At 43.1% G+C, this 24,095-nt stretch overlaps 1 protein-coding gene across 5 annotated transcripts in view; it reads right to left on the bottom strand.

The window, feature by feature from the left end:
- Positions 1 to 20,884, bottom strand: part of RNF32 (ring finger protein 32) — a 41,819-nt gene extending 20,935 nt beyond the window's left edge. For 2 of the 5 annotated variants that reach the window (XM_061198217.1, XM_061198222.1), the window contains exons 1-7: positions 20,748 to 20,884; positions 18,029 to 18,120; positions 17,209 to 17,491; positions 4,003 to 4,145; positions 1,351 to 1,383; positions 668 to 792; positions 415 to 523 (exon numbers count right to left, since the gene is read on the bottom strand). In XM_061198217.1, coding sequence (XP_061054200.1) covers positions 415 to 523; positions 668 to 792; positions 1,351 to 1,383; positions 4,003 to 4,145; positions 17,209 to 17,491; positions 18,029 to 18,043 — 708 coding nt within the window. In that variant the 5' untranslated portion in view covers positions 18,044 to 18,120; positions 20,748 to 20,884. Of the gene's footprint in view, positions 1 to 414; positions 524 to 667; positions 793 to 1,350; positions 1,384 to 4,002; positions 4,146 to 17,208; positions 17,492 to 18,028; positions 18,121 to 20,713 lie in introns of all 5 variants that reach the window. The other 3 variants (XM_061198219.1, XM_061198221.1, XM_061198220.1) reach the window with 3 other exon arrangements.
- Positions 20,885 to 24,095: the final 3,211 nt, after the last annotated feature.

The following is a 24,095-nucleotide window of genomic DNA, read 5'->3' as shown; positions in this document are numbered from 1 at the left end:
GGTTAAAAGAAAGGGTAGAAACTGAAGTTATTTGTCTCTAAAACGCTCGCATTTTGGTGACCCCAGGAGGTCCTCAATAAAATGGTAGCACTGCGGGCCTTTTTTTTTTTTTTTTAAGTTCCCTTCCATTTCTCAGGGGATGTTTATTTAAACAACTGTCATAAAATGGCCAAACAGAAGTTGCTTTGAATTTAACCTTATTCCAATTTTATGAATTTTATGATTTGACTAGAAGAGGAAATCTGAAAGTATCGACCGCCTGGGTTAGAAAGCCAGTTTAAGGTGCCCGCATCTCAACCATCTGTAAAAAGTCCCAAACTGAAGTAAGGCTCAGGGTTTCACGGCCTCGCTGGCCTCCATGACCCATGAGTCACCGGCAGGGACCCGGCCCGGAGCATCGAGGGTCACACCCACCTTTGCTTCAAAGAACTTTCTCCTCAACTTGGCGTCCGTGGGCGGCACCGTCCTCCTCAGCTCCCGGTACCACTTCCTGACCACGTGTCCCCTCCAGAAGGCCTGGATCCTGGAGCACAGAATCCCATCAGCCCCGCCGTGCCAGCCCCGGGACGCGGCGAGGCCACAGGGAAGACCCCCCAGCAGCTTCCAGAGGCCTCCGAGCACCCTCTCAGATGGGCAGGCACGTCCCTGCGGCTCGGGGACCCCTCACCTGGCCGCACACTTTATTTTGAAGAGTCGGGCCCCGTCGTGAATCACTCTGGTTTGATACTGGTTCTTTCTACAGAGAGGACAGGTTTTTTTATTTGCGAACTTTTCAAAAGCCTGAAGGCATGCCTGAAGAAAAACATTTCACTTAAAATTTTGCTAGTAATTACTTATAAGCAACATTTTTACTTCTAATGTAATTATAGTGTTGTTTTCTCTCATAATTATGAGACTTAGCCCAATTCAGATTATGAAGGGGAGAAGTTTCATCAGATGCTAACACCTTCTTCCTGAAACTTGTTCCCAAAATGGTATTTTACAAGAATATACATGCAGATACATCAAAAACTTCTGGGAACACCTCGTGTGAAGGCGGATGGTCCCCGCATACGGGCGACTCTGCAGTGAACTCAGAGGACGAGAGCTGTCACCCACTCTGACGTACCTTACCAGCCACACTCTCTCATACAAACATTTGTGGCTCTTTTGCCACAGAAAATTCACCCTTTTCAAAACAGGATGAATTGTACTCTAGCCTAAAGTCATATTTCTAAGCGTAAATGGTGATTATGGATAAAATAAATGGTTCCTTTTAGGAGCCTTTAAGTGAGAGAGACGAGGCTCCACCCCTCTGAGCTACCAGGATGCTGCGAGCACTTCAGGATGGGACGGAGGCGGGTTACTCACCCTGTGGAACACATGGGAACATGAAAGCAGCACCTGTTCACGAGAAGACAGATGTTTGCAGTTTAAATTAGTTTAAAAGAGAAGCAGCATAAATGCATTAATTAAAAGAAAAATTCTGACTATTTAAAAGTTAGGCTGTGTTGTTTCTTTGAAAAATTTAAAAAGCCGATTAACAACTTCGATATTTACAATATTTAGCGTTTAAGTTTAGCATAGCGCAGGTATATAATCTCAACAAGAAAAACTAACTTAACAACGATCTGAAACATCAAACGAACACATGAAGTTTGCTGTAGAATGAGTGTATATTTAAAACTGAAACAATTACAAAAGAGAAGTATTTCTGGGCAGATCCAAAGAGAGAGTGCACGCTGGTGAGGACCCAGGCTGGGGGTGGGGAGCAGAGAAGGGAAAACAAACATCTTTTCTTAGGACTTTGTTCAACTCAACTGCACTCTTAAATTTAATTAGCAATACATCCTAGAGACATATGAATCACTTTTTCTTTTTTAAATGCAGGGAAAGAAAGTGTGGTCTCCAGAAAATTCCACCTTCCTGTGACCCAGATTCTCCACCAAGCGATGACATTCTGGGCTGTGACAAAGCAGCTTGGACTGAACGAAGAAAAAGGTAGCTGGCTCTTCTGGAAGGAAAGGCCAGGGAGGGGTGAGACCAGGACAGCCAGCACAAGCGACTCAGGCGCCCGCGGCCTCTCTCCGAATGTGCGGGACGGAGGCAGGCGGCAGAGGCACTTCCCCAGCAGTGCAGGCTTCCACCTTCCCAGGGCCACCTGACCTTGGTGAAACTTTCCAGTTTCAAAGTGACCCCCCCATGCCTTCGTTCGGTCTACACTTTTCTTCTTTAATGGGAAGAATGGAAGAAATGTCAGAATAGAACTTAGAAAGTTCTAAAACCTTTCCTCGAAACTTACTGCCTGCCACCAATAAGCCTAAATTGGAAAAACTCAGTAATGAGGGTCCTTCTTAATTATCACCCTTGAATCTAACAGCAACCTTTCGTGTATTCAATTGCTCATTCTCTATAGAATCATCTTTCAGAGTGTTTTTATCTATCAACAGACATTTGATGATCTATACTGAATAATATTTTACTCTGTATATTTAAAATATACTTTTAACTGTCCATAAATATTTGTTATTGGCACTCTCTGAGATAACAAAAATAAACGATTCAGCGGTGGTGAATACACTAAAAATGTCCCAGAAGTTCAGATTAGATTCTAGCTGTCCCAAGCACACTTCCTGAGCTGGCCTACTGTGGATCATGTGAATTGTTTATGTCCTCATCTGTTAAAGGGGTATAATGCCTATCTCAGGGACACATGAGATTAACCGAAGCCTTCTCAAATCATTAAATGTCGGGAGAATGCCAACTATTGTTTATAACTAAGGAAAAAGCTAAACATGAGAACAATAACTAGAAATGCAAGATAAACACGTGTCTATATCTATAACCAAAAATACTATAGTGAGAAATTTATAAAAAACAAAATGGAAGAAATGGTGGGCATGTTGCATCCTGATTCCCCCTTAAGATATTCAACTTCAAACTTTCATTCTTCATACCACAGTCAGGCTAGATATTTATAGCATAATTAAGAAAGAGGTTGCTGGGGCCAGAAAGATTCCTTGTGGCTTTATTAGCTCTTTTGCTACTAAAATGCTAAATCATCCTAGAGGTATTTCTGTGCTTTAAGGGCTAATATCTTTCTGAAATATCCAACTTTCATATACGTAAGATTAGGTTCTGATAGAGAACTAGAACATAATAAGTATGTTTAAAATAACGTGTGAGTTCAAATTAGTAAAGAACAAAATTTTATGACAGTGAACTAACTCATTAACAGTGAAACTTATTAAAGCAAATTAAGTTTGAAGGTTTACGTGCCAGTATAGTAGGTAAAGCTGGGGTTCCTAGGCTGTGAATTTTAAGCCTGCCTTTAACTGTATTTGCTGTATTTTTTAAAGCAAAGTTCCAAGTGCCTCTGTGTAGGGAGCATAATGCTATGCATGTGAGAAATCCCTACACGGTGGCCATTAGCTCAAAAAAAAAAAAAATCTAAGAATAGCAGAGTCCCTAACTTTCAGGAGATTAAAGTTTAATTAGGCAGACAAAGTATGTATAGAAAAAACCCCGATGACATAGATTGATTGTATATTATGCATATTATCATCAATCTTACTATGGTAAACTTTCATGAATAAAGATTGTTAAAAGATTTTACTTAAAGATCCTTCCACAGATTCTTTGGAGATATTCAAGCTTGGTTTTTCTTTTATGGTTTCAATTCACGAAACAACTTAAAAGTTCCCATCCTTCTGCCCTCGGTACTCTCCCAGCAGTGTCCCCACTCACCCCCAGCTGCTCACGGCCACTGGAAGGGGAACATTCCTTTTGTACAAACTTTGTACTTGAGAACTAATAGCATTCAGTAAATAAGACTGTTTAATGAGGGTGTTTAGCTCTTTCTCACACACATACTTTAATTAATGGAAACAAAATGTAAGTCTTTGAGGGTCACATAGGAGGAAGAGACTGGAAAATGAAGCATGGACTCCCTTAGCCCCAGTTCAGAGTCCAGTCACTAGAGAATGCCCCACAGGCCTGCTTATCTAAGCTCACGCTAAACACCTGCGGGCGAAGTTCGAATTCTTCTTTGCATATTGGGCACGGCTGCATGGACTCCCCTTGCAGGATGGATCTTTGCTTCACTTTTTCCCATTCATCTGATGACAGTGGCAATGGGGGAGGTTCAAAGAGGCCCAACTTCTGTGCTGAAGTTAAAACAATATGAAATATGAGTTAAATCTCTTTTAGAATATGGTAACATGCATAATTTTAATGACATTATTTTGCAAATATTAAAGCAAAACATTTCCATTGCATACTTTATTCCACCATATTTAGAGTGCTGCTTTTATATATACGCGTGCACAGAAGTCAAGGAGAATACTATCTTACATTTATGCTTTAGGCTTTTATTTACAAAGAATTCCCCATATCTATTTCATTTTCATAATGATTCTATAAGGTAGGCCGGACTGATATCCACTTTTACAGATGTTTTCACAGGTATTGGCCAAAGGTCTCCCCCATCTCTCAGCTAACTTCTCTCTCGGCCTTTGGCATTGCCTCCTTCCAATTTAGCTTGTTTCTGCCGTCAGTGGCCTTTGTAAAGTGAGCATCAATCCAGTTCTTCCCTTGCTAAAAGATTGCTATGACATGCGATCACCGTCAGGATAGTCCCTTCCTTCAGCGGTGTTTGAGAACCTACCGCGTGCCTGCCCTGGAGCAGGCCTGGTATGCGGAAATACCAATCCAGTGGAAACACTCACTCTGAAGAAGGAAGTTCCACAAGCTCGGCAGGATGGCGGTGGGGCCGTGAGCACCAGCTTCCACTCCCTCCACCCCGACCCCAGGCCATCGAGTGGACACGGCGTCAACCTACAGGGCCGTCTTCAGGGACAGAGAGTGAAGGGTTACGTCTACCAAACAAGAACAGGAGGCTGCAACAGGAACGCTCAGAGTACCAAAAAGAGCTCCTGAAAATGGAAACCCTTCAGCCTTCAACGGAAATGTGAAAGTCAACCAAAGCCTGGGAGAGGAAGTTAAGATAATCTCAAAGTAGAAAAATATAGGAGGAGACAGAAAACAGGAAAACTGAAGGATCAGTCTGACATCTGAAAGACAGGCATTCCAGAAAGAAAGCAAAGAAAACGGAGAGTAAATAAAGAGTCCAAATGTCTCCCGGAAGAGGACCTGCATTTCTAGCTTGAGAGGACACAGCAAGGCCCAGAAGGAAGGACTCACACCAAGTCCTGTCACTGTGAAACTGCAGAGGCAGAAAAAGATCCCAAAGGACCAGGAATCAGAATCATATCAGACATATCTATAGCAACACAGACACCAGAAGGCAATTCTTCCAAAATTCTGAGATAAAGGTTCCCATATCAAAATCTCTTATTAGCCACAATCCAATGTCAGAGCAGAATAAAAGTATCTTTTGTCTGCAAGCCTGTATGTGGCCTCTCATGCAGTCTTTCTTAGGAAGCTCCTGGGGGATAACTTCACTGCAAGGCACGAGTCAACTAAGGGAAAGAAGACCTAACACAAAAGAGCCAAAGGTCCTCAATCCACAGGATGATGCTGAGAAGAGATCCGGGGTTAAAAGCTCTGCACCAGCCCCACAGAGCAACTGGTCCAGATGGGAGCAGGATGATGGAAGGTTCTAGAAGAAATGTCTCCATGAAGATAAAATGAAAGATCACCTACTGTATTTTATTTTTACTATTTAAAAAAAAAATTTATTTATTTTTTGGCCGCATTGGGTCTTCATTGCTGCGCACGGGCTTTCTCTACTTGCAGCAAGCAGGGACTACTCTTTGTTGCGGTGCGCGGGCTTCTCATTGCAGTGGCTTCTCTTGTTTCAGAGCACGGGCTCTAGGCGCGTGGGCTTCAGTAGTTGTGGAGCACAGGTTTCAGTAGTTGTGGCTCATGGGCTCTAGAGCGCAGGCTCAGTAGTTGTGGCACACGGGCTTAGTTGCTCCGTGGCATGTGGGATCTTCCCGGACCAGGGCTCGAACCCATGTCCCCTGCACTGGCAGGCAGATTCTTAACCACTGCGCCACCAGGGAAGTCCCTACCTACTGTATTTTAATGTACTGAGAGAATATATTTTTGGAAGAGATTTTTGGGGACAAATTTTGGGTCTTTTCCTACCCAGTTATTAAGACATATTACAAAATTATATAAATTAAAACAGTGAGATAATGACATAGAAACAGAAGCCCCAATCACACACACTCTCTCTCTCCCTCTTTCCCATAAACACAGAAAAGTTGGTATACGCATAAGCTGGTGCCACAGCCAGCTAAGGATGGTTTATGGTCTGAGGGAAGAATCTAACTTCAATTGTTATACCAATTGATGTTCCCCAAACCATTTGCAAAATATACTGTGATGAGGCCTAAATGTGAAAGGCAAAACTTCAAAGGTAGTAAAGAAAATGTGGGGACATCTTTGTGATCTCAGAATGGGTAAGGATTTAAATCCCCCAAATCATAAACGATAAAGAGAAAAACTGATAGACTTAACAGTAATCAGAATGAAGATTTTATTCAAATATAAAATCAGACATAAAAGTAAAAGACGGTGACAGGCCCAGAGAAGATATTGTCTGTGGCTAAAACAACATGGGATTAATGTGAAGAGGACACAAAGAACTCCAGCAAATCAGCAAGAAAAGGCAGCAAACCCAAGTGCAATACTGTTTGGATAATAATTAAGAGCATGTCAGGGGACCTTCAAGATGGCGGAGGAGTAAGACGTGGAGATCACCTTCCTCCCCACAAATACATCAGAAATACATCTACGTGTGGAACAACGCCTACAGAACACCTACTGAACGCTGGCAGAAGACCTCAGACCTCCCAAAAGGCAAGAAACTCCCCACGTACCTGGGTAGGGCAAAAGAAAAAAGGAAAAACAGAGACAAAAGAATAGGGACGGGACCTGCACCAGTGGGAGGGAGCTGTGAAGGAGGAAAGGTTTCCACACACTAGGAAGCCCCTTCGCGGGCGGAGACGGGGGGTGGGCGGGGGGGAAGCTTCGGAGCCACGGAGGAGAGCGCAGCCACAGGGGTGCGGAGGGCAAAGTGGAGAGATTCCCGCACAGAGGAGCGGTGCCGACCAGCACTCACCAGCCCGAGAGGCTTGTCTGCTCCCCCGCCGGGGCGGGCGGGGGCTGGGAGCTGAGGCTCGGGCTTCGGTCGGATCGCAGGGAGAGGACTGGGGTTGGCGGCGTGAACACAGCCTGAAGGGGCTAGTGCGCCACAGCTAGCCGGGAGGGAGTCCGGGAAAAAGTCTGCAGCTGCCAAAGGGGCAAGAGACTTTGTCTTGCCTCTTTGTTTCCTGGTGCGCGAGGAGAGGGGATTCAGAGCGCCACCTAAACGAGCTCCAGAGACGGGCGCGAGCCGCGGCCATCAGCGCGGACCCCAGAGACGGGCATGAGACGCTAGGGCTGCTGCTGCCGCCACCAGGAAGCCTGTGTGCGAGCACAGGTCACTCTCCACACCGCCCCTCCCGGGAGCCGGTGCAGCCCGCCACCGCCAGGGTCCCGTGATCCGGGGACAACTTCCCCGGGAGAGCGCACGGCGCGCCTCGGGCTGCTGCAACGTCACGACGCCTCTGACGCCGCAGGCTCGCCCCGCCTCCTCCGTACCGCTCCCTCCCCCCGGCCTGACTGAGCCAGAGCCCCCGAAGCAGCTGCTCCTTTAACCCCGTCCTGTCTGGGCGGGGAACAGACGCCCTCAGGCGACCTACACGCAGAGGCGGGGCCAAATCCAAACCTGAACCCCGGGAGCTGTGCGCACAAAGAAGAGAAAGGGAAATCTCTCTGTGCAGCCTCAGGAGCAGCGGATTAAAGCTCCACCATCAACTTGAGGTACCTGCATCAGTGGAATACCTGAATAGACAACGAATCATCCCAAATTGAGGAGGTGGTCTTTGGGAGCAACTGTAGACTTGGGGTTTGCTTTCTGCATCTAATTTGTTTCTGGTTTTATGTTTATCTTAGTTTAGTATTTAGAGCTTATTATCATTGGTAGATTTGTTTACTGGTTTGGTTGCTCTCTTTTTTTTTAAATTACCTTTTTATTTTCTTATTTTAGTAATTTAAAAATTGTTTTATTTTAATATTTTTATTTTATTTTTTATTATTATTTTTTCTTTCTTTTTTTCTCCCTTTTCTTGTGAGCCATGTGGCTAATAGGGTCTTGGTGCTCTGGCTGGCTGTCAGGCCTCAGCCTCTGAGGTAGGAGAGCTGAGTTCAGGACATTGGTCCACCAGAGACCTCCCGGCCCCACGTAATATCAATTGGCGAGAGCTCTCCCAGAGATTTCTGTCTCAACGCTAAGACCCAGCTCCACCCAACGGCCAGCAAGCTACAGTGCTGGACGCCCTATGCCAAACAACTAGCAAGACAGGAATACAACCCCACCCATTAGCAGAGAGGCTGCCTAAAATCATAAGAAGTTCACAGACACCCCAAAACACACCACCAGATGCAGTTCTGCCCACCAGAAAGACAAGATCCAGCCTCATCCACCAGAACACAGGCACCAGTCCCCTCCACCAGGAAGCCTACACAACCCACTGAACCAACCTTACCCACGGGGGCAGACACCAAAAACAACAGGAACTACGAACCTGCAGCCTGTGAAAAGGAGACCCCAAACACAGTAAGTTAAGCAAAATGAGAACACAGAGAAACACACAGCAGATGAAGGAGCAAGGTAAAAACCCACCAGACCAAACAAATGAAGAGGAAGTAGGCAGTCTACCTGAAAAAGAATTCAGAGTAATGATAGTAAAGATGATCCAAAATCTTGGAAGCAGAATGGAGAAAATACAAGAAACACTGAACAAGGACCTAGAAGAACTAAAGAGCAAATGAACAATGATGAACAACACAATAAATGAAATTAAAAATTCTCTAGAAGGAATCAATAGCAGAATAACTGAGGCAGAAGAATGGACAAGTGATGTGGAAGATAAAATAGTGGAAATAACTACTGCAGAGCAGAATAAAGAAAAAAGAATGAAAAGAATTGAGGACAATCTTAGAGACCTCTGGGACAAAATTAAATGCACCAACATTCGAATTATAAGGGTCCCAGAAGAAGAAGAGAAAAAGAAAGGGACTGAGAAAATATTTGAAGAGATAGTTGAAAACTTCCCTAATATGGGAAAGGAAATAGTTAATCAAGTCCAGGAAGTGCAGAGAGTCCCGTACAGGATAAATCCAAGGAGAAACATGCCAAGACACATATTAATCAAACTATCAAAAATTAAATACAAAGAAAAAATATTAAAAGCAGCAAGGGAAAAACAACAAACAACATACAAGGGAATCCCCATAAGGTTAACAGCTGATCTTTCAGTAGAAACTCTGCAAGCCAAACGGACAGGCAGGACATATTTAAAGTGATGAAAGAGAAAAACCTACAACCAAGACTACTCTACCCAGCAAGGATCTCATTCAGATTCCAAGGAGAAATTAAAACCTTTACAGATGAGCAAAAGCTAAGAGAATTCAGCACCACCAAACCAGCTCTACAACAAATGCTAAAGGAACTTCACTAGGCAGGAAACACAAGAGAAGGAAAAGACCTACAGAAACAAACCCAAAACAGTTAAGAAAATGGTAATAGGAACGTAGATATCAATAACTACCTTAAATGTGAATGGATTCAATGCTCAAACCAAAAGACATAGACTGGCTGAATGGATACAAAAACAAGACCCGTATATATGCTGTCTACAAGAGAACTACTTTGGACCTAGGGACACATACAGACTGAAAGTGAGGGGATGGAAAAAGATATTCCATGCAAATGGAAATCAAAAGAAAGCTGGAGTGGCAATTCTCATATCAGATAAAATAGACTTTAAAATAAAGACTATTACAAGAGACAAAGAAGGACACTGCATAATGATCAAGGGAATCCAAGAAGAAGATATAACAATTGTAAATATTTAGGCACCCAACATAGGAGCACCTCAATACATAAGGCAAATGCTAACAGCCATAAAGGGGGAAATCGACAGTAACACAGTAATAGTAGGGGACTTTAACACCCCACTTTCACCAATGGACAGATCATGCAAAATGAAAATAAATAAGGAAACATAAGCTTTAAATGATACATGATACATCATTCTCAATGGTGAAAAACTGAAACCATTTCCTCTATGATCAGGAACAAGACAACGCTGTCCACTCTCACCACTATTATTCGACATAGTTTTGTAAGTTTTAGCCACAGCAATCAGAAAAGAAAAAAGAACTAAAAGGAATCTAAATCGGAAAAGAAGTAAAGCTGTCACTGTTTGCAGATGACATGACACTATACGTACAGAATCCTAAAGATGCTACCAGAAAAATACTAGAGCTAATCAATGAATTTGGTAAAGTAGCAGGATACAAAATTAATGCACAGAAATCTCTTGCATTCCTGTATACTAATGATGAAAAATCTGAAAGAGAAATTAAGGAAACACTCCCATTTACCATTGCAACAAAAAGAATAAAACACCTAGGAATAAACCTACCTAAGGAGACAAAAGACCTGTATGCAGAAAACTATTAGACAGTGACGAAAGAAATTAAAGATGATACAAACAGATGGAGAGATATACCACGTTTTTGGATTGGAAGAATCAACATTTTGAAAATGACTATACTACCCAAAGCAATCTACAGATTCAATGCAATCCCTATCAAGGTACCAATGGCATTTTTCACAGAACTAGAACAAAAAATTTCACAATTTGTATGGAAACACAAAAGACCCTGAATAGCCAAAGCAATCTTGAGAAAGAAAAACAGAGCTGGAGGAATCAGGCTCCCTGACTTCAGACTATACTACAAAGCTACAGTCATCAAGACAGTATGGTAGTGGCACAAAAAACAGAAATATAGATCAATGGAACAGGATAGAAAGCCCAGAGATAAACCCACACACATATGGTCACCTTATCTTTGATAAAGGAGGCAAGAATATACAATGGAGAAAAGACAGCCTCTTCAATAAGTGGTGCTGGGAAAACTGGACAACTACATGTAAAAGAATGAAATTAGAACACTCCCTAACACCATACACAAAAATAAACTCAAAATGGATTAAAGACCTATATGTAAGGGCAGACACTATAAAACTCTTAGAGGAAAACATAGGCAGAGCACTCTATGACATAAATCACAGCAAGATCCTTTTTGACCCACCTTCTAGAGTAAGGGAAATAAAAGCAAAAATGAACAAATGGGACCTAATGAAATTTAAAAGCTTTTGCACAGCAAAGGAAACCAGAAACAAGATGAAAAGACAACCCTCAGAATGGGAGAAAATATTTGCAAATGAAGCAACTAACAAAGGATTAATCTCCAAAATTTATAAGCAGCTCATGCAGCTCAATATCAAAAAAACAAACAATGCAATCCAAAAATGGGCAGAAGACCTAAATAGACATTTCTCCAAAGAAGATATACAGATTGCCAACAAACACATGAAAGGATGCTCAATATCACTAATCATTAGAGAAATGCAAATCAAAACTACAATGAGATATCACCTCACACCGGTCAGAATGGCCATCGTCAAAAAATCTATAAACAATAAATGCTGGAGAGGGTGTGGAGAAAAGGGAACCCTCTTGCACTCTTGGTGGGAATGTAAATGGATACAGCCACTATGGAGAACAGTATGGAGGTTCCTTAAAAAACTAAAAATAGGACTACCATATGACCCATTAATCCCACTACTGGGCATATACCCTGAGAAAACCATAATTCAGAAAGGGTCATGTACCACAATCTTCATTGCAGCTCTGTTTACAATAGCCAGGACATGGAAGCAACCTAAGTGTCCATGACAGATGAATGGATAAAGAAGATGTGGCACATATATACAATGCACATATATACTCAGCCATAAAAAGAAACGAAATTGAGTTATTTGTAGTGAGGTGGATGGACCTAGAGTCTGTCATACAGAGTGAAGTAAGTCAGAAAGAGAAAAACAAATACCGTATGCTAACACATATATGTGGAATCTAAAAAAAAAAAAAAAGTTCTGAAGAACCTAGGGGCAGGACAGCAATAAAGATGCAGACATAGAGAATGGACTTGAGGACATGGGGAGGGGGAAAGGTAAGCTGGGACGAAGTGAGAGAGTGGCATGGACATATATACATTACCAAATGTAAAACTGATAGCTAGTGGGAAGCAGCTGCATAGCACAGGGAGACCAGCTCGGTGCTTTGTGACCATGCAGGAGGGAGGAGATATGGGGATATATGTATATGTATAGCTGATTCACTTTGTTATAAAGCAGAAACTAAGACACCATTGTAAAGCAGTTATACTCCAATAAAGATGTTAAAAAAAAAAGAGCATGTGGTCCAACCTCATTAGTAACTAATATGCATAATAATTAGATTTTTAAAATAAGAGCTCCTGAAAGAATGACTCATTTACTCCAAATTGGGATTCTCTTCCTGATGTCTAATTTACATCTACCCTGCTCAGGTGACCGCTCTGAGGCTGCTTGATCATTTCTGTAAACTGTACATGCACATGGAAGACAGTCACTAAATCACTGTCACATTCTCCAAGCCTGCGCCTCTCTTGTGAGATGCCGTGTCTAGGACAGAACTAGCACTGTTAGCAGTTCCGGGGAGAATGACAAAGTGTCCACTGGGCACCGCAGCGACCTCAGGCTCCCTCTTCGCGGTTCAGCTCCTGCCCACAGGCCTTCGGCTCCTCCTCCATCCATCACCTGCCCTCGGACGCAAGGTCCCAGCCAAACCTACTTTCCGTGCCCAGCATCACTGAAAACTTCATGGTGCTTCATCAAAAAATTAAATATAGAATTACCATATGATTCAGCAATTCCTCCTCTTGGTGTATTTGCCAAAGAACTGAAAGCAGGGACTCAAGCAGATATTTGTACACCAATGTTCACAGCAGCATTATTCACAGTAACCGAAAGGGAGAAACAACTCAAGTGTCCATTGATGGAATGGATAAACCAAACGTGCTATATGCAGGCAATGGAATGGGATTCCGTCCTAAACAAGAATGAAATTCTGATAGTGCTACAACATGAACGGACCTTGGAGATGTTATGCTAAAAGCAATAAGCACAAAAGCACAAGTATCGTATGACTGCTATTATACGCGGCTCCTAAAGTAGTCAGATTGGTAGAGACACAAAGTGAATTCGCGGTTGCCCAAGGCTGGGGGCGGGGACAGAGTTTGGGAAGATGAAAACGTCCCGGAGACGGACAGCGGCGATGGTCGCTCAACAGTGGGAATGCGCTTAATGCCACTGAACTGTGCGCTTAAAAATGGTTGAAATGGTAAATTCGATGTTATGTATATTTTTTTCTCTCTTTTTTTTAAACATCTTTATTGGAGTATAATTGCTTTACAATGGTGTGTTAGTTTCTGCTTTATAACAAAGTGAATCAGTTATACATAATTGCTTTACAATGGTATGTTAGTTTCTGCTTTATAACAAAGTGAATCAGCTATACATATACATACATCCCCATATCTCCTCCCTCTTGCGTCTCCCTCCCTCCCACCCTCCCTATCCCACCCCTCTAGGTGATCACAAAGCACAGAGCTGATCTCCCTGTGCTATGCGGCTGCTTCCCACTAGCTATCAGTTTTACATTTGGTAGTGTATATATGTCCATGCCACTCTCTCACTTTGTCCCAGCTTACCCTTCCCCCTATCCATGTCGTCAAGTCCATTCTCTAGTAGGTCTGCGTCTTTATTCCCATCTTGCCCCTAGGTTCTTCCTGACCATTTTCTTTAGATTCCATATATATGTGTTAGCATACTGTATTTGTTTTTCTCTTTCTGACTTACTTCACTCTGTATGACAGACTCTAGGTCCATCCACCTCACTACAAATAACTCAATTTCGTTTCTTTTTACGGCTGAGTAATATTGCATTGTATATATGTGCCACACCTTCTTTATCCATTCATCTGTCATGGACACTTCGGTTGCTTCCATGTCCTGGCTATTGTAAACAGAGCTGCAATGAAGATTGGTACATGACTCGTTTTGAATTATGGTTTTCTCAGGGTATATGCCCAGTAGTGGGATTGCTGGGTCGTATGGTAGTTCTATTTTTAGTTTTTTAAGGAACCTCCATAGTGGCTGTATCAATTTACATTCCCACCAACAGCGTATGAGGATTCCCTTTTCTCCACACCCTTCCAGCATTTATTGTTTGTAGATTTTTTGATGATGGCCATTCTGACCAGTGTGAGATGATATCTCATTGTAGTTTTGATTTGCATTTCTCTAATGATTAATGATGTTGAGCATTCTTTCATGTGTTTGTTGGCAATCTGTATATCTTCTTTGGAGAAATGTCTATTTAGGTCTTCTGCCCATTTTTGGATTGCATTGTTTGTTTTTTTGATATTTAGCTGCATGAGCTGCTTGTAAATTTTGGAGATTAATCCTTTGTCAGTTGCTTCATTTGCAAATATTTTCTCCCATTCTGAGGGTTGTCTTTTCATCTTGTTTATGGTTTCCTTTGCTGTGCAAAAGCTTTTAAGTTTCATTAGGTCCCATTTGTTTATTTTTGTTTTTATTTCCATTTCTCTAGGAGGTGGGTCAAAAAGGATCTTGCTGTGATTTACGTCATAGAGTGTTCTGCCTGTGTTTTCCTCTAAGAGTTTTATAGTGTCTGCCCTTACATATAGGTCTTTAATCCATTTTGAGTTTATTTTTGTGTATGGTGTTAGGGAGTGTTCTAATTTCATTCTTTTACATGTAGCTGTCCAGTTTTCCCAGCACCACTTATTGAAGAGGCTGTCTTTTCTCCATTGTATATTCTTGCCTCCTTTATCAAAGATAAGGTGACCATATGTGCATGGGTTTATCTCTGGACTTCCTTTTTTTTTTTTTTAATGAATTTATTTATTTTATTTTTGCTGCACGCGGGCTTTCTCTTGTTGCGGTGAGCAGGGGCTACTCTTTGTTGAGGTGCGCGGGCTTCACGTTGTGGTGGCTTCTCTTGTTGTGGAGCACGGGCTCTAGGTGCACAGGTTTCAGTAGTTGTGGCTCACGGGCTTAATTGCTCTGTGGCATGTGGGATCTTCCCTGACCAGGGCTTGAACCCGTGTCCCCTGCATTGGCAGGCAGATTCTTAACCACTGCACCACCAGGGAAGCCTTATCTCTGGACTTTCTATCCTGCTCCATTGATCTATATTTCTGTTTTTGTGTCAGTACCATACTGTCTTGATGACTGTAGCTTTGTAGTATAGTCTGAAGTCCAGGAGCCTGATTCCTCCAGCTCCGTTTTTCTTTCTCAAGATTGCTTTGGCTATTCGGGGTGTTTTGTGTTTCCATACAAATTGTGAAATTTTTTGTTCTAGTCTGTGAAAAATGCCATTGGTACCTTGATAGGGATTGCATTGAATCTGTAGATTGCTTTGGGTAGTATAGTCATTTTCACAATGTTGATTCTTCCAATCCAAGAACATGGTATATCTCTCCATCTATTTGTATCATCTTTAATTTCTTTCATCAATGTCTTATAATTTTCTGCATACAGGTCTTTTGTCTCCTTAAGTAGGTTTATTCCTAGGTATTTTATTCTTTTTGTTGCAATGGTAAATGGGAGAGTTTCCATAATTTCACTTTCAGATTTTTCATCCTTAGTGTATAGGAATGCAAGGTACTTCTGTGCATTAATTTTGTATCCTGCTACTTTACCAAATTCATTGATTAGCTCTAGTAGTTTTCTGGTAGCATCTTTAGGATTCTCTATGTATAGTATCATGTCATCTGCAAACAGTGACAGCTTTACTTCTTCTTTTCCGATTTGGATTCGTTTTATTTCTTTTTCTTCTCTGACTGCTGTGGCTAAGACTTCCAAAACTATGTTGAATAATAGTGGTGAGAGTGGGCAGATGTTATGTATATCTTACCACAACAAAAATTTTAAAACCCCAAGCCCCTGTCCTCATCCGACCCCTCCCATTTCTTCCCTGCTCTCCCACTCTCCTCCATCCCGGCTCACCAGGCTCCACCACTCTGTTCTTATTTCAGCTCCTCAAACGCCCCAGCTCTCTTGCCTCAGAGCCCTGCCTCTGTCTTCTCCTCCGTCAAGAACATTCTTCCTCTTTCTTCGCAGGGATAAACCCTTTTAATCCTTTGAATCTATGGTGGAAGCCAGCTGATGTTCACCAGCCTGTTCCCCTCCTCCTGGGCACACAGCTGGACCTTACTTCCCAGCCTCCCTTGCAAAAAATAAAAATAATAAATAAAAATCAAAACCTCTTCTATTCCTAACTTTGCAGTTTAAAATAATCTCGGACTTGTAAACGGTTTTAAAACCGTGTAAAGAATCCTCATGTGCCTTGCACTCGGCTTCCCCAGATGTTCACGTTTTACACGACCTGAGTGCGATGGTCCAATCTAGCAATTTATGTTGATCCAACGCTCTCGATTAATCTATACTCCCCACAGGATGTCGTTCTTGACTCACTGACGTCCTTTTGTTCTGACCCTGATCACTCACAGGGCTCAGTTGGCCTGTCCCCTTGGCCTCCCAGGATCTGGGACAGCACCTCAGCCTTTATTTGCTTCTCTTGATGCTTTTGCAGAGTGCTGGCCAGGAACTGTGTAGAATGTCCTTCCACCAGGGTCATCTAAGGTTTCCTCAGAGTTACACTTGGAGATGCATCTTTGGCGAGAATGCCCTAGGAGGGATCTGCGTCCTTCTGAGAGCCTGGCGTCAGACTTTGCCACTTGGTAAAGGTGCTGTCGCTTCTCCTGCGGTGAGTTGGTCCCTGGGGCAATGCCATGAAGCTGTGCCCCCACCTGTGTCTCAATGTGACTCCCCCGCTAGTTCCAGCATCCTCAGATGGTTGTTATCAGTGTGGTCTTTAGCACATGGTGATTTTCTATTTCTAGCTCTGGTCTACTATACTTACAGTTGTCATTCTACTGTAAGAAAGAGCCTTTCCCATTACTTATTTATTTCTTCAATTATTTATTTCTGTCACTGTAGATTAATGGATATCTACTTTATTTTGTTTTTACTTATTCTTACTCTTCTTATCATTACTATCTTTATTTTCTTGCTCAAATTGGCCCCATTATTGCTTTTAAACTTCAGTACAGACATATCTTTCTGTAAGATTATAAGTTAAAATAATTTCTGTACCAGAGAAAATGGTACTATTAATCTCAACTAGATTCTTTAGCTCTAATAAGTCAAAATACGAATGAAGATTAGCTTACCTAAAGTTAATGGTGGTGGTTTTGGATCAAGAACGTATTCTTTTTCTGGATCTTCCACTTTAGGGCCTTGTGTGGTTTTTTTAAGTCCAGTATCTATTATTGCTTTTGTATTTCTTTTTAGAGACTTGGATCTGTTCTCTGTCCAAGAATGTACATTTGTACATTTGTCCTTTGTCTTAGAATGATCTGCTATTGAAAGATTTCGAAGTTGAAGATCATGTAAAATGTGATCTTGTAAAGCCACTGCAGTGACTGCTAAGTTATCCTGTTTAGATGAATGACCCTAAAAAGTGGGGAAAAAAGCCTTACATGCAGAACATTATCTAATGTACCATTTACAAGAAAGCTTATGCTTTAACACTCAACCTTGATGGCATACCAGACCAAATCCAGTAGTAAAGAATGCTTCACCCATCGTTACCCAAGTCAGGGGAGCAAAGCCCAGTCTCACCATTTATGTTAATGACATAGTAACATCTTTTCACTTAATTTCTAAGGCCTTAATCATAATATGAATAAATGCATTCTGACGTGTATAAGCTGTGCGTGCCTGAGCGCATTCTGTTTCACTGTAATTAGACTCCAGGCCAAGCTTGCTTCTGTTATACTAGAGACTCTTGCATTTAAGTGTATGCTTTTTTACTGAAAACTTATACAAAATACAATTCCCATGCAGCTAAGAGATGCTTACACCAAGTACTACAGCTGACCGTTCCTCACTGAAGCAAGGTTTGCAAACTATTTTTTATACTGTCAAATAGCTGAATTAAAATATATTCATGAGTAAAACAATGTGTATGTTTTAAAAAGGATTGTGTACCTTATTTTTTAACATGCTGACTCAGGAGAAGTGGTTGCTTGGCTATATCAAATTATATCATCATTTCATATCCCAGTCCTTTGATTCTTCTACTGTAAAAAAGCCAACAGAAAGCCACCGTTAGAGTCTACCTAAAATCTCTGATGAAGTTTACGGGGAAGAGGAATATGGAGAGTCTAACTGATGATGAGTGCGCACCAGCACAGCACTAAGCTCTGTGCTCTGGTCCCAGAGGAACTCAAGCCGGTCATGACTTGATTCACCTGTCCTCAAGCAGTTCTCCTGAGAGTTGGAGGGAACCTATTAATATGAATGAGAACAATCTGTTGCTAAATATAATGATACTATATGTGAATACAACAAAATTTCAGACTACAAAGATCAGAGAATGTAAGTGAAATACCTCTTAAAGGGATAATATTAAAACAGGGATTTGAAGGACAGAGAGCGGGCAATGAACATGCTACCCCACAGGTACAAGAAAAGCACAGGCACTCCAGAACTCAGCAGGTGTTTATGTTTTAGAGGAGACGGGAACAGTGGACGCCCTGGGATGTAAGACGAATACTGTCTGACTTCACTCTGTCCACAACAGAGACATACAGAATATGAGGCACAAACACGGGTTCTAGTCTTGCTCTACCTGTTTCTACAAGATACATAGCATATCTGAGTCTGTTTCCCCACTGCAAGACAGATATAATAACGTTCTCCTTGCAGGTTACTGTTAGGATTAAATGAGACAACCTTTGTAAAGTATCTAAAATAGGTCCTTCTACACAGAAGATACTCTGTAAACAGTTACGCTTGATCCAGTTCCCTTCAAAGCTGATGGAAAGGGGCTTCCCTGGTGGCGCAGTGGTCAAGAATCCTCCTGCCAATGCAGGGGACACGGGTTCGAGCCCTGGTCTGGAAAGATCCCACATGCTGCAGTGGAACTAAGCCCGTGCGCCACAACTACTGAGCCTGCGCTCTAGAGCCCACGTGCCACAACTACTGAAGCCCACGCGCCTAGAGCCCGTGCTCTGCAACAAGAGAAGCCACCACAGTGAGAAGCCCTCGCACCGCAACAAAGAGTAGCCCCCGCTCGCCGCAACTAGAGAAAGCCTGTGCGCAGCAACGGAGACCCAATGCAGACAAAAAAAAAAAAAAAAAAAGCTGGTGGAAGAATTTGGAATTGGCCCTTTTAGTTTTTAGACAAGGGTATATCTTATGAAGACGAGAGTCCAAAATATATTGGGATGGGGAGGAACAGTAAACTGCTGGAGTAATGTAGGGAGTACTGCTGAGGGCCTGATTGTAAGACGAGAGACGAATTAATCCAAATATGTATCTCAGGATCAACACCTACATTCAGTTAGTCCTGCAGAATGCGCTTCCTAAGGGGTGAGTGCAGAATGAGGAAAGCAAGCGCAGTGGAAAGGAGTCTGTGAGATCCCCAAGACCCCTTAGCAGTGAGGCGACAGCTTCTACAGCAACCCCGTTCCCCTTCAATTCTGGCATCAAGAGGAGAATGAAGGAGTTTCCATCTAATATTGCATCAGAACAGTCTAGGCTGAAGAAATGGTAGAAGGTATTTAAAATGCTGAAAGATCACTAACAGAATCTTCTACTTTCAAAATGCCTACAACCTGGCAGAATATAGTTTGCATCATCCTAAAAATTGTTTAATAATCATAGCTAGCTATCTGCAGTCGACAATTTTATCTCAAGTGTCTACACTGTAAGCCACTGGGCTTAACATCAAGAGCTTTTAAAAACTGCGCCCCTTGTAAGTCCTATAGTGTCGTTAAATTTCAGCATTAGAAACTATTTTCAACTATTTAGTCCAACTTCATTTTAAAAGGAGAAAACATATCCAGAGATTACTGACTCCTCCAAAATTATATAATTAGCCTGTGGCAGTGGTAGGGTTAGAAACTTGATCCTTACCCAGTATTAAGAGCTAAAATTAATAGGAATATTTTTTCTTTGTAAATTCCATTGTTAACAATTAGTTAAAAGAGGTAGGGCTTGGTAAAAAGATACCACTGTGGTGGCAAAGTAATTAGTTACCGATCTGTCTAAGTGACTTTAAGCTAATTTATAAACATGCTAGTTAAAAACACAGGAACACCAGAGAAACAGTTTTTAAAAGACAATTGGACACACTGTGTTGCCAGGTTTTATAACTTAGGAATTCCTTGTTTTACATTTTTGATGAGATTCCACCCAGGTTGGCCAGAAGCATAGAAACAGTTGTAAAATGACAGTCCTCCTGTCCCTGGGTATCCGTGGGACTGGTTCCAGGACCCGCCGGTTTTCACCAAAACCCCAGGACGCTCAAGTCCCAGAGTCAGCCCCCACCCGACCCCCGTCCTCCGCCAGGGAGAGTGTAGCCCTGCGGTACATATTTACTGAAGAAAATCCGGGTACGGCCTGCAGGTGGGCCCGGCAGTTCACACCCTCGTTCAAGGGTCCACTGTATATGTTAACCGTGGACCCCCTTTCAGTAACGGGTTGGTTGTGGTTCTCAGACAGTGACCGTTCTAGGCCCTCCCAAGGGATGGCCACGGAGTAGGCGGGCTGCCCTGGGGACCCGAGGACCTTTGGGGCTGCACAGGACAGTCCCGGCCGCTCCCGCCTCCAGGGCGCCCCCTCCCCAACCCATCCCACCCCTCCTCCCTACTCCACCCGGGGCCGCACCTGCAGAGGAACCGACCCCACTCTGCACACCCACCGCGGCCGACGCCCTCCACCTCTGCTGCTCGCCGTTGCCTAGCAACCGCCGCCGCTCCGGTCGCACGCCAGCGCGCAAGCTCAACGGCCCAGTCCTGCCCCACGCTGAGCACCACTTTCCGGAAGCCCGCTGCGGCTCTGCCACACTGCGCATGCTCACAGGTCCCGCCCTTCGTGCAGCCACACTGCGCATGCTCACCGGCTCTGCCCCGAGCACGGTACAGACGCCTCTATCGCTTGGGCGGTGCTTTCACATCGCGCATGCTCATCTGCTGCGCGCCGCACAGGGCCGCGCCGCGCATGCTCGCCGCCGCGCGCGCTCGCGCAAGTGTCGGGGGCGGAGTGTGGAGCGCGGGGCGCGGACGCACGTGGGGCGGGTCTTCGAGTCCCCCGGCTCCGTGGTTTCCTTCGTGTAGCGCTCGTCGGAGCTCCGGCTTCCGGAGCGCGTCCTGCTGCGGGTCCTGGAGCCCTGACTGCCCCAGGCAGCCAGGCCGCTGGCCCTGCCTCGGGTGTAGCCTGGACACGCCTGGCCCATTTGCTTTCCCCTCTTTAAGCATCACATCCTGCACTGCCCGTTGTCCAGTGTCCGAAAACCATTGTTTCATATATTTGATTTTTTTAGTTGACGGAGGTAAGCTTAAATCCAGTCCCTAACGCTTCATCGTGGCCCAACGCAGAGGCCAATAGAAGTTTGTTGAGACAGTGACTCAGCTGTGCTATTTAAACTTTTATTGAAATGAAGTTCAGCTGAAAGTACAGAGAAAAAATACAAAATGCAAATAGTCCTTTTTTTTTTTCACTTCTCTGCAAGCGAGGTCTAAAGAAGTTACCAAGTTGATTGGAAGTAGGTCATTGATGGTTAAAGGCCTAAAAGTTAAAGTTTTTGATGTAACATTGGAGTAAATGATATATTGATGAAACAAGATAATCTGAAGCTTTATTGAACATAAGTTTTTTCCTAATGGAATTAAATTTTCTAAGATGGCCACTCCTGTTTGGAAGTTTGTTGAAACAGACTAAAAACAAGGTAAATTTTTTTGATAAAGCCAAATTAAATTCATAATGAAGTTCGTAATCTTTCACATAATATTTCAAACTTTTCCAACAAATATTGTAATCTTGATTTACATTCCAGTTGGTGATGGGTCTAGGAGACAAGTAAGGGTCACTAGTCCTGAGGACCTTTTGTTCTGTGACTCAGAGCACAGAGGAAAGAGTGGGAAAGCTTTGGATTCAGATAGGTAGATCTTACTTTTGGGTTCTATGCATAAAGGGGACATTTCTTACTTCTCCCCTCAGCATCCATGAGCCCTTCTCCACCAATTGTCCTGGGGATGCTTCAGTCCTGGGATGGAACATATGCCCAGCTTCAGCTCATCAGAAAATCTCAGTGCCCTGGCCATAGTGACTTACGGTAAGTCCCCTACATATGAACGAGATCCATTCTGAGAGCGTGTTCATAAGTCCAGTTCGTAAGTCCAACAAAGTTAGCCTAGGTACTCAACTAACACAATCGGCTATATAGTACTGTAATAGGTTTATAATACTTTTCACATAAAGAATACATAAAAAACAAACAAAAAATGATGAAAATGTTTTCAATCTTACAGTACAATACCTTGAAAAGTACAGTAGTACAGAACAACAGGTGACACACAGGGGCTGGCATCGAGTGAACAGGCGAGAAGAGTTACTGACTGGAGGAGGGAGAGAAGGTGGGAGACGGTAGAGCTGAAGGATCCTCAGCCATAGGGGACGGAGGGCAAGCTGCAATTCCACTCACGCCTGACGTTGATGGCACGGGTTCTGGTTCCTTGCTGGATGCAATTCTATCTACCCTCTTGAAAAAATGATCCAGTGATATCTAGGTAGTAGCTCTTTTTTCCTCGTCATAGGTGACGCGGTAGCACTGGATTGCATTCCGAAGGGCTGCTGCAACCTTCGTGTGCCGTTCTACGTTTGGGTCCTGTCCCTCAAAAACTAACAGCGCCTCCTCAAAGAAAATCCCCTTGCCATTTGCGTCGTGAATCTCTTCTTAGCAGTACCAGCTACATCACCGCTGCTTTTATGCTTGCTTCCGGACATCCTGGGCTAGAAATAAAGGTACTGTACTACTCTACTCTATACAGTACTGTACAGTGAAGTACACAAAAGCACAACCCCTTGTAGAGGATGCACGCATGTGACAATGTCCGCCAGACACGTGAACTACCTTATGTGATTGGATGTGCGAAGGCACGTTCGCATCTCTGAAAGTTCGAAACTTGAAGGTTCGTATGTAGAGGACTTACTGTAATTGGAATGAGCATAGGACCTAGTGGGGCTGATCAGATGGACTCTAGATTTGTGGCAGCCACTGGAAAATTCCTTTAATTCTTCCTACTGAATGTGGAAACAAGAAAAGACGTGAAACTGCAGCTGTGCTGGCTATCTTGTCATCACAAGGCGAGAGCCTGAAGCTGTTGGGGGCCATTGTGAACCTCCGAAGGAGGATTATACAGGAAGTGGCAGAGATTTGGACAGAGTCCAAGCCCTGGTGAGATAGTTTAAGCCCTGAAGGTAGCCCAACTCTGAGTCTTTCCACTTACCTGAGTGAATAAATTCCCTTTATGCTTCAGCCAGTTGAAGTCTGGTTTTCTGTTACTTGTAATGGGAAGAATTCAAATGACAAATAGGTATATTATTACCACCTTAAGGCTCTGGTGAGGTTAAGACGGCATATGTACGTGAACTGCTTAGTTCAGTGCCTGCTAATCTATATATCCATTTTAAGGTATTTTTATTGAACTTAAACATCTAAGAAAAATTCCCATTTTAAAAATTCCTTCCCTCCATCCAAGTGTTTAAAATTTCAGGACAGTTTTACTACCTGCATGTTTTCTATCCGAAAGAAATGGGTCTTTCTTCTTAGCTACACAGAATATTTTTCTGCAGGCATTTGCTTAAAAATTTAGTCTTGCAATTATTACTTTGTAATTGTTGACAGAAAGCACAGCTGACATGGTTGTTATTTGAAGAAGGTGTTATGAGGACCATGTCCCTCACCCCTCCTCCAGATAGAGTGTTCTGTCCGTCATCAGAATGTGACATTCTTGGATGGGAAGGGTTCAATAACTTGTATAAGCCACCTTTCTCACTCCCAAAAGCATGCTGTCAGTGATTTGTAGTTATGCTTCTAGCATTTTTTGTTTGTTTCAAGATGGGCTTAAGAAATTGCCATATGTAGAGTGTGTTTGCATCCTCTGAGAACCCCCTGAGTACGTTTTCCAAAGTACTGTCCAGTGCCCTTTATGTAAGCACTCACGTTACCTGAAAACTGGGTTCACCTCTTGGTGGGTGTTGAGCCAAA

Source organism: Eubalaena glacialis, chromosome 8 (genome assembly GCF_028564815.1).
Source record: "Eubalaena glacialis isolate mEubGla1 chromosome 8, mEubGla1.1.hap2.+ XY, whole genome shotgun sequence".
Lineage (NCBI taxonomy): Eukaryota > Metazoa > Chordata > Mammalia > Artiodactyla > Balaenidae > Eubalaena > Eubalaena glacialis.
Note: the sequence above shows the minus strand (reverse complement) of the source record. Positions and strands in the feature narration are given on the sequence as shown.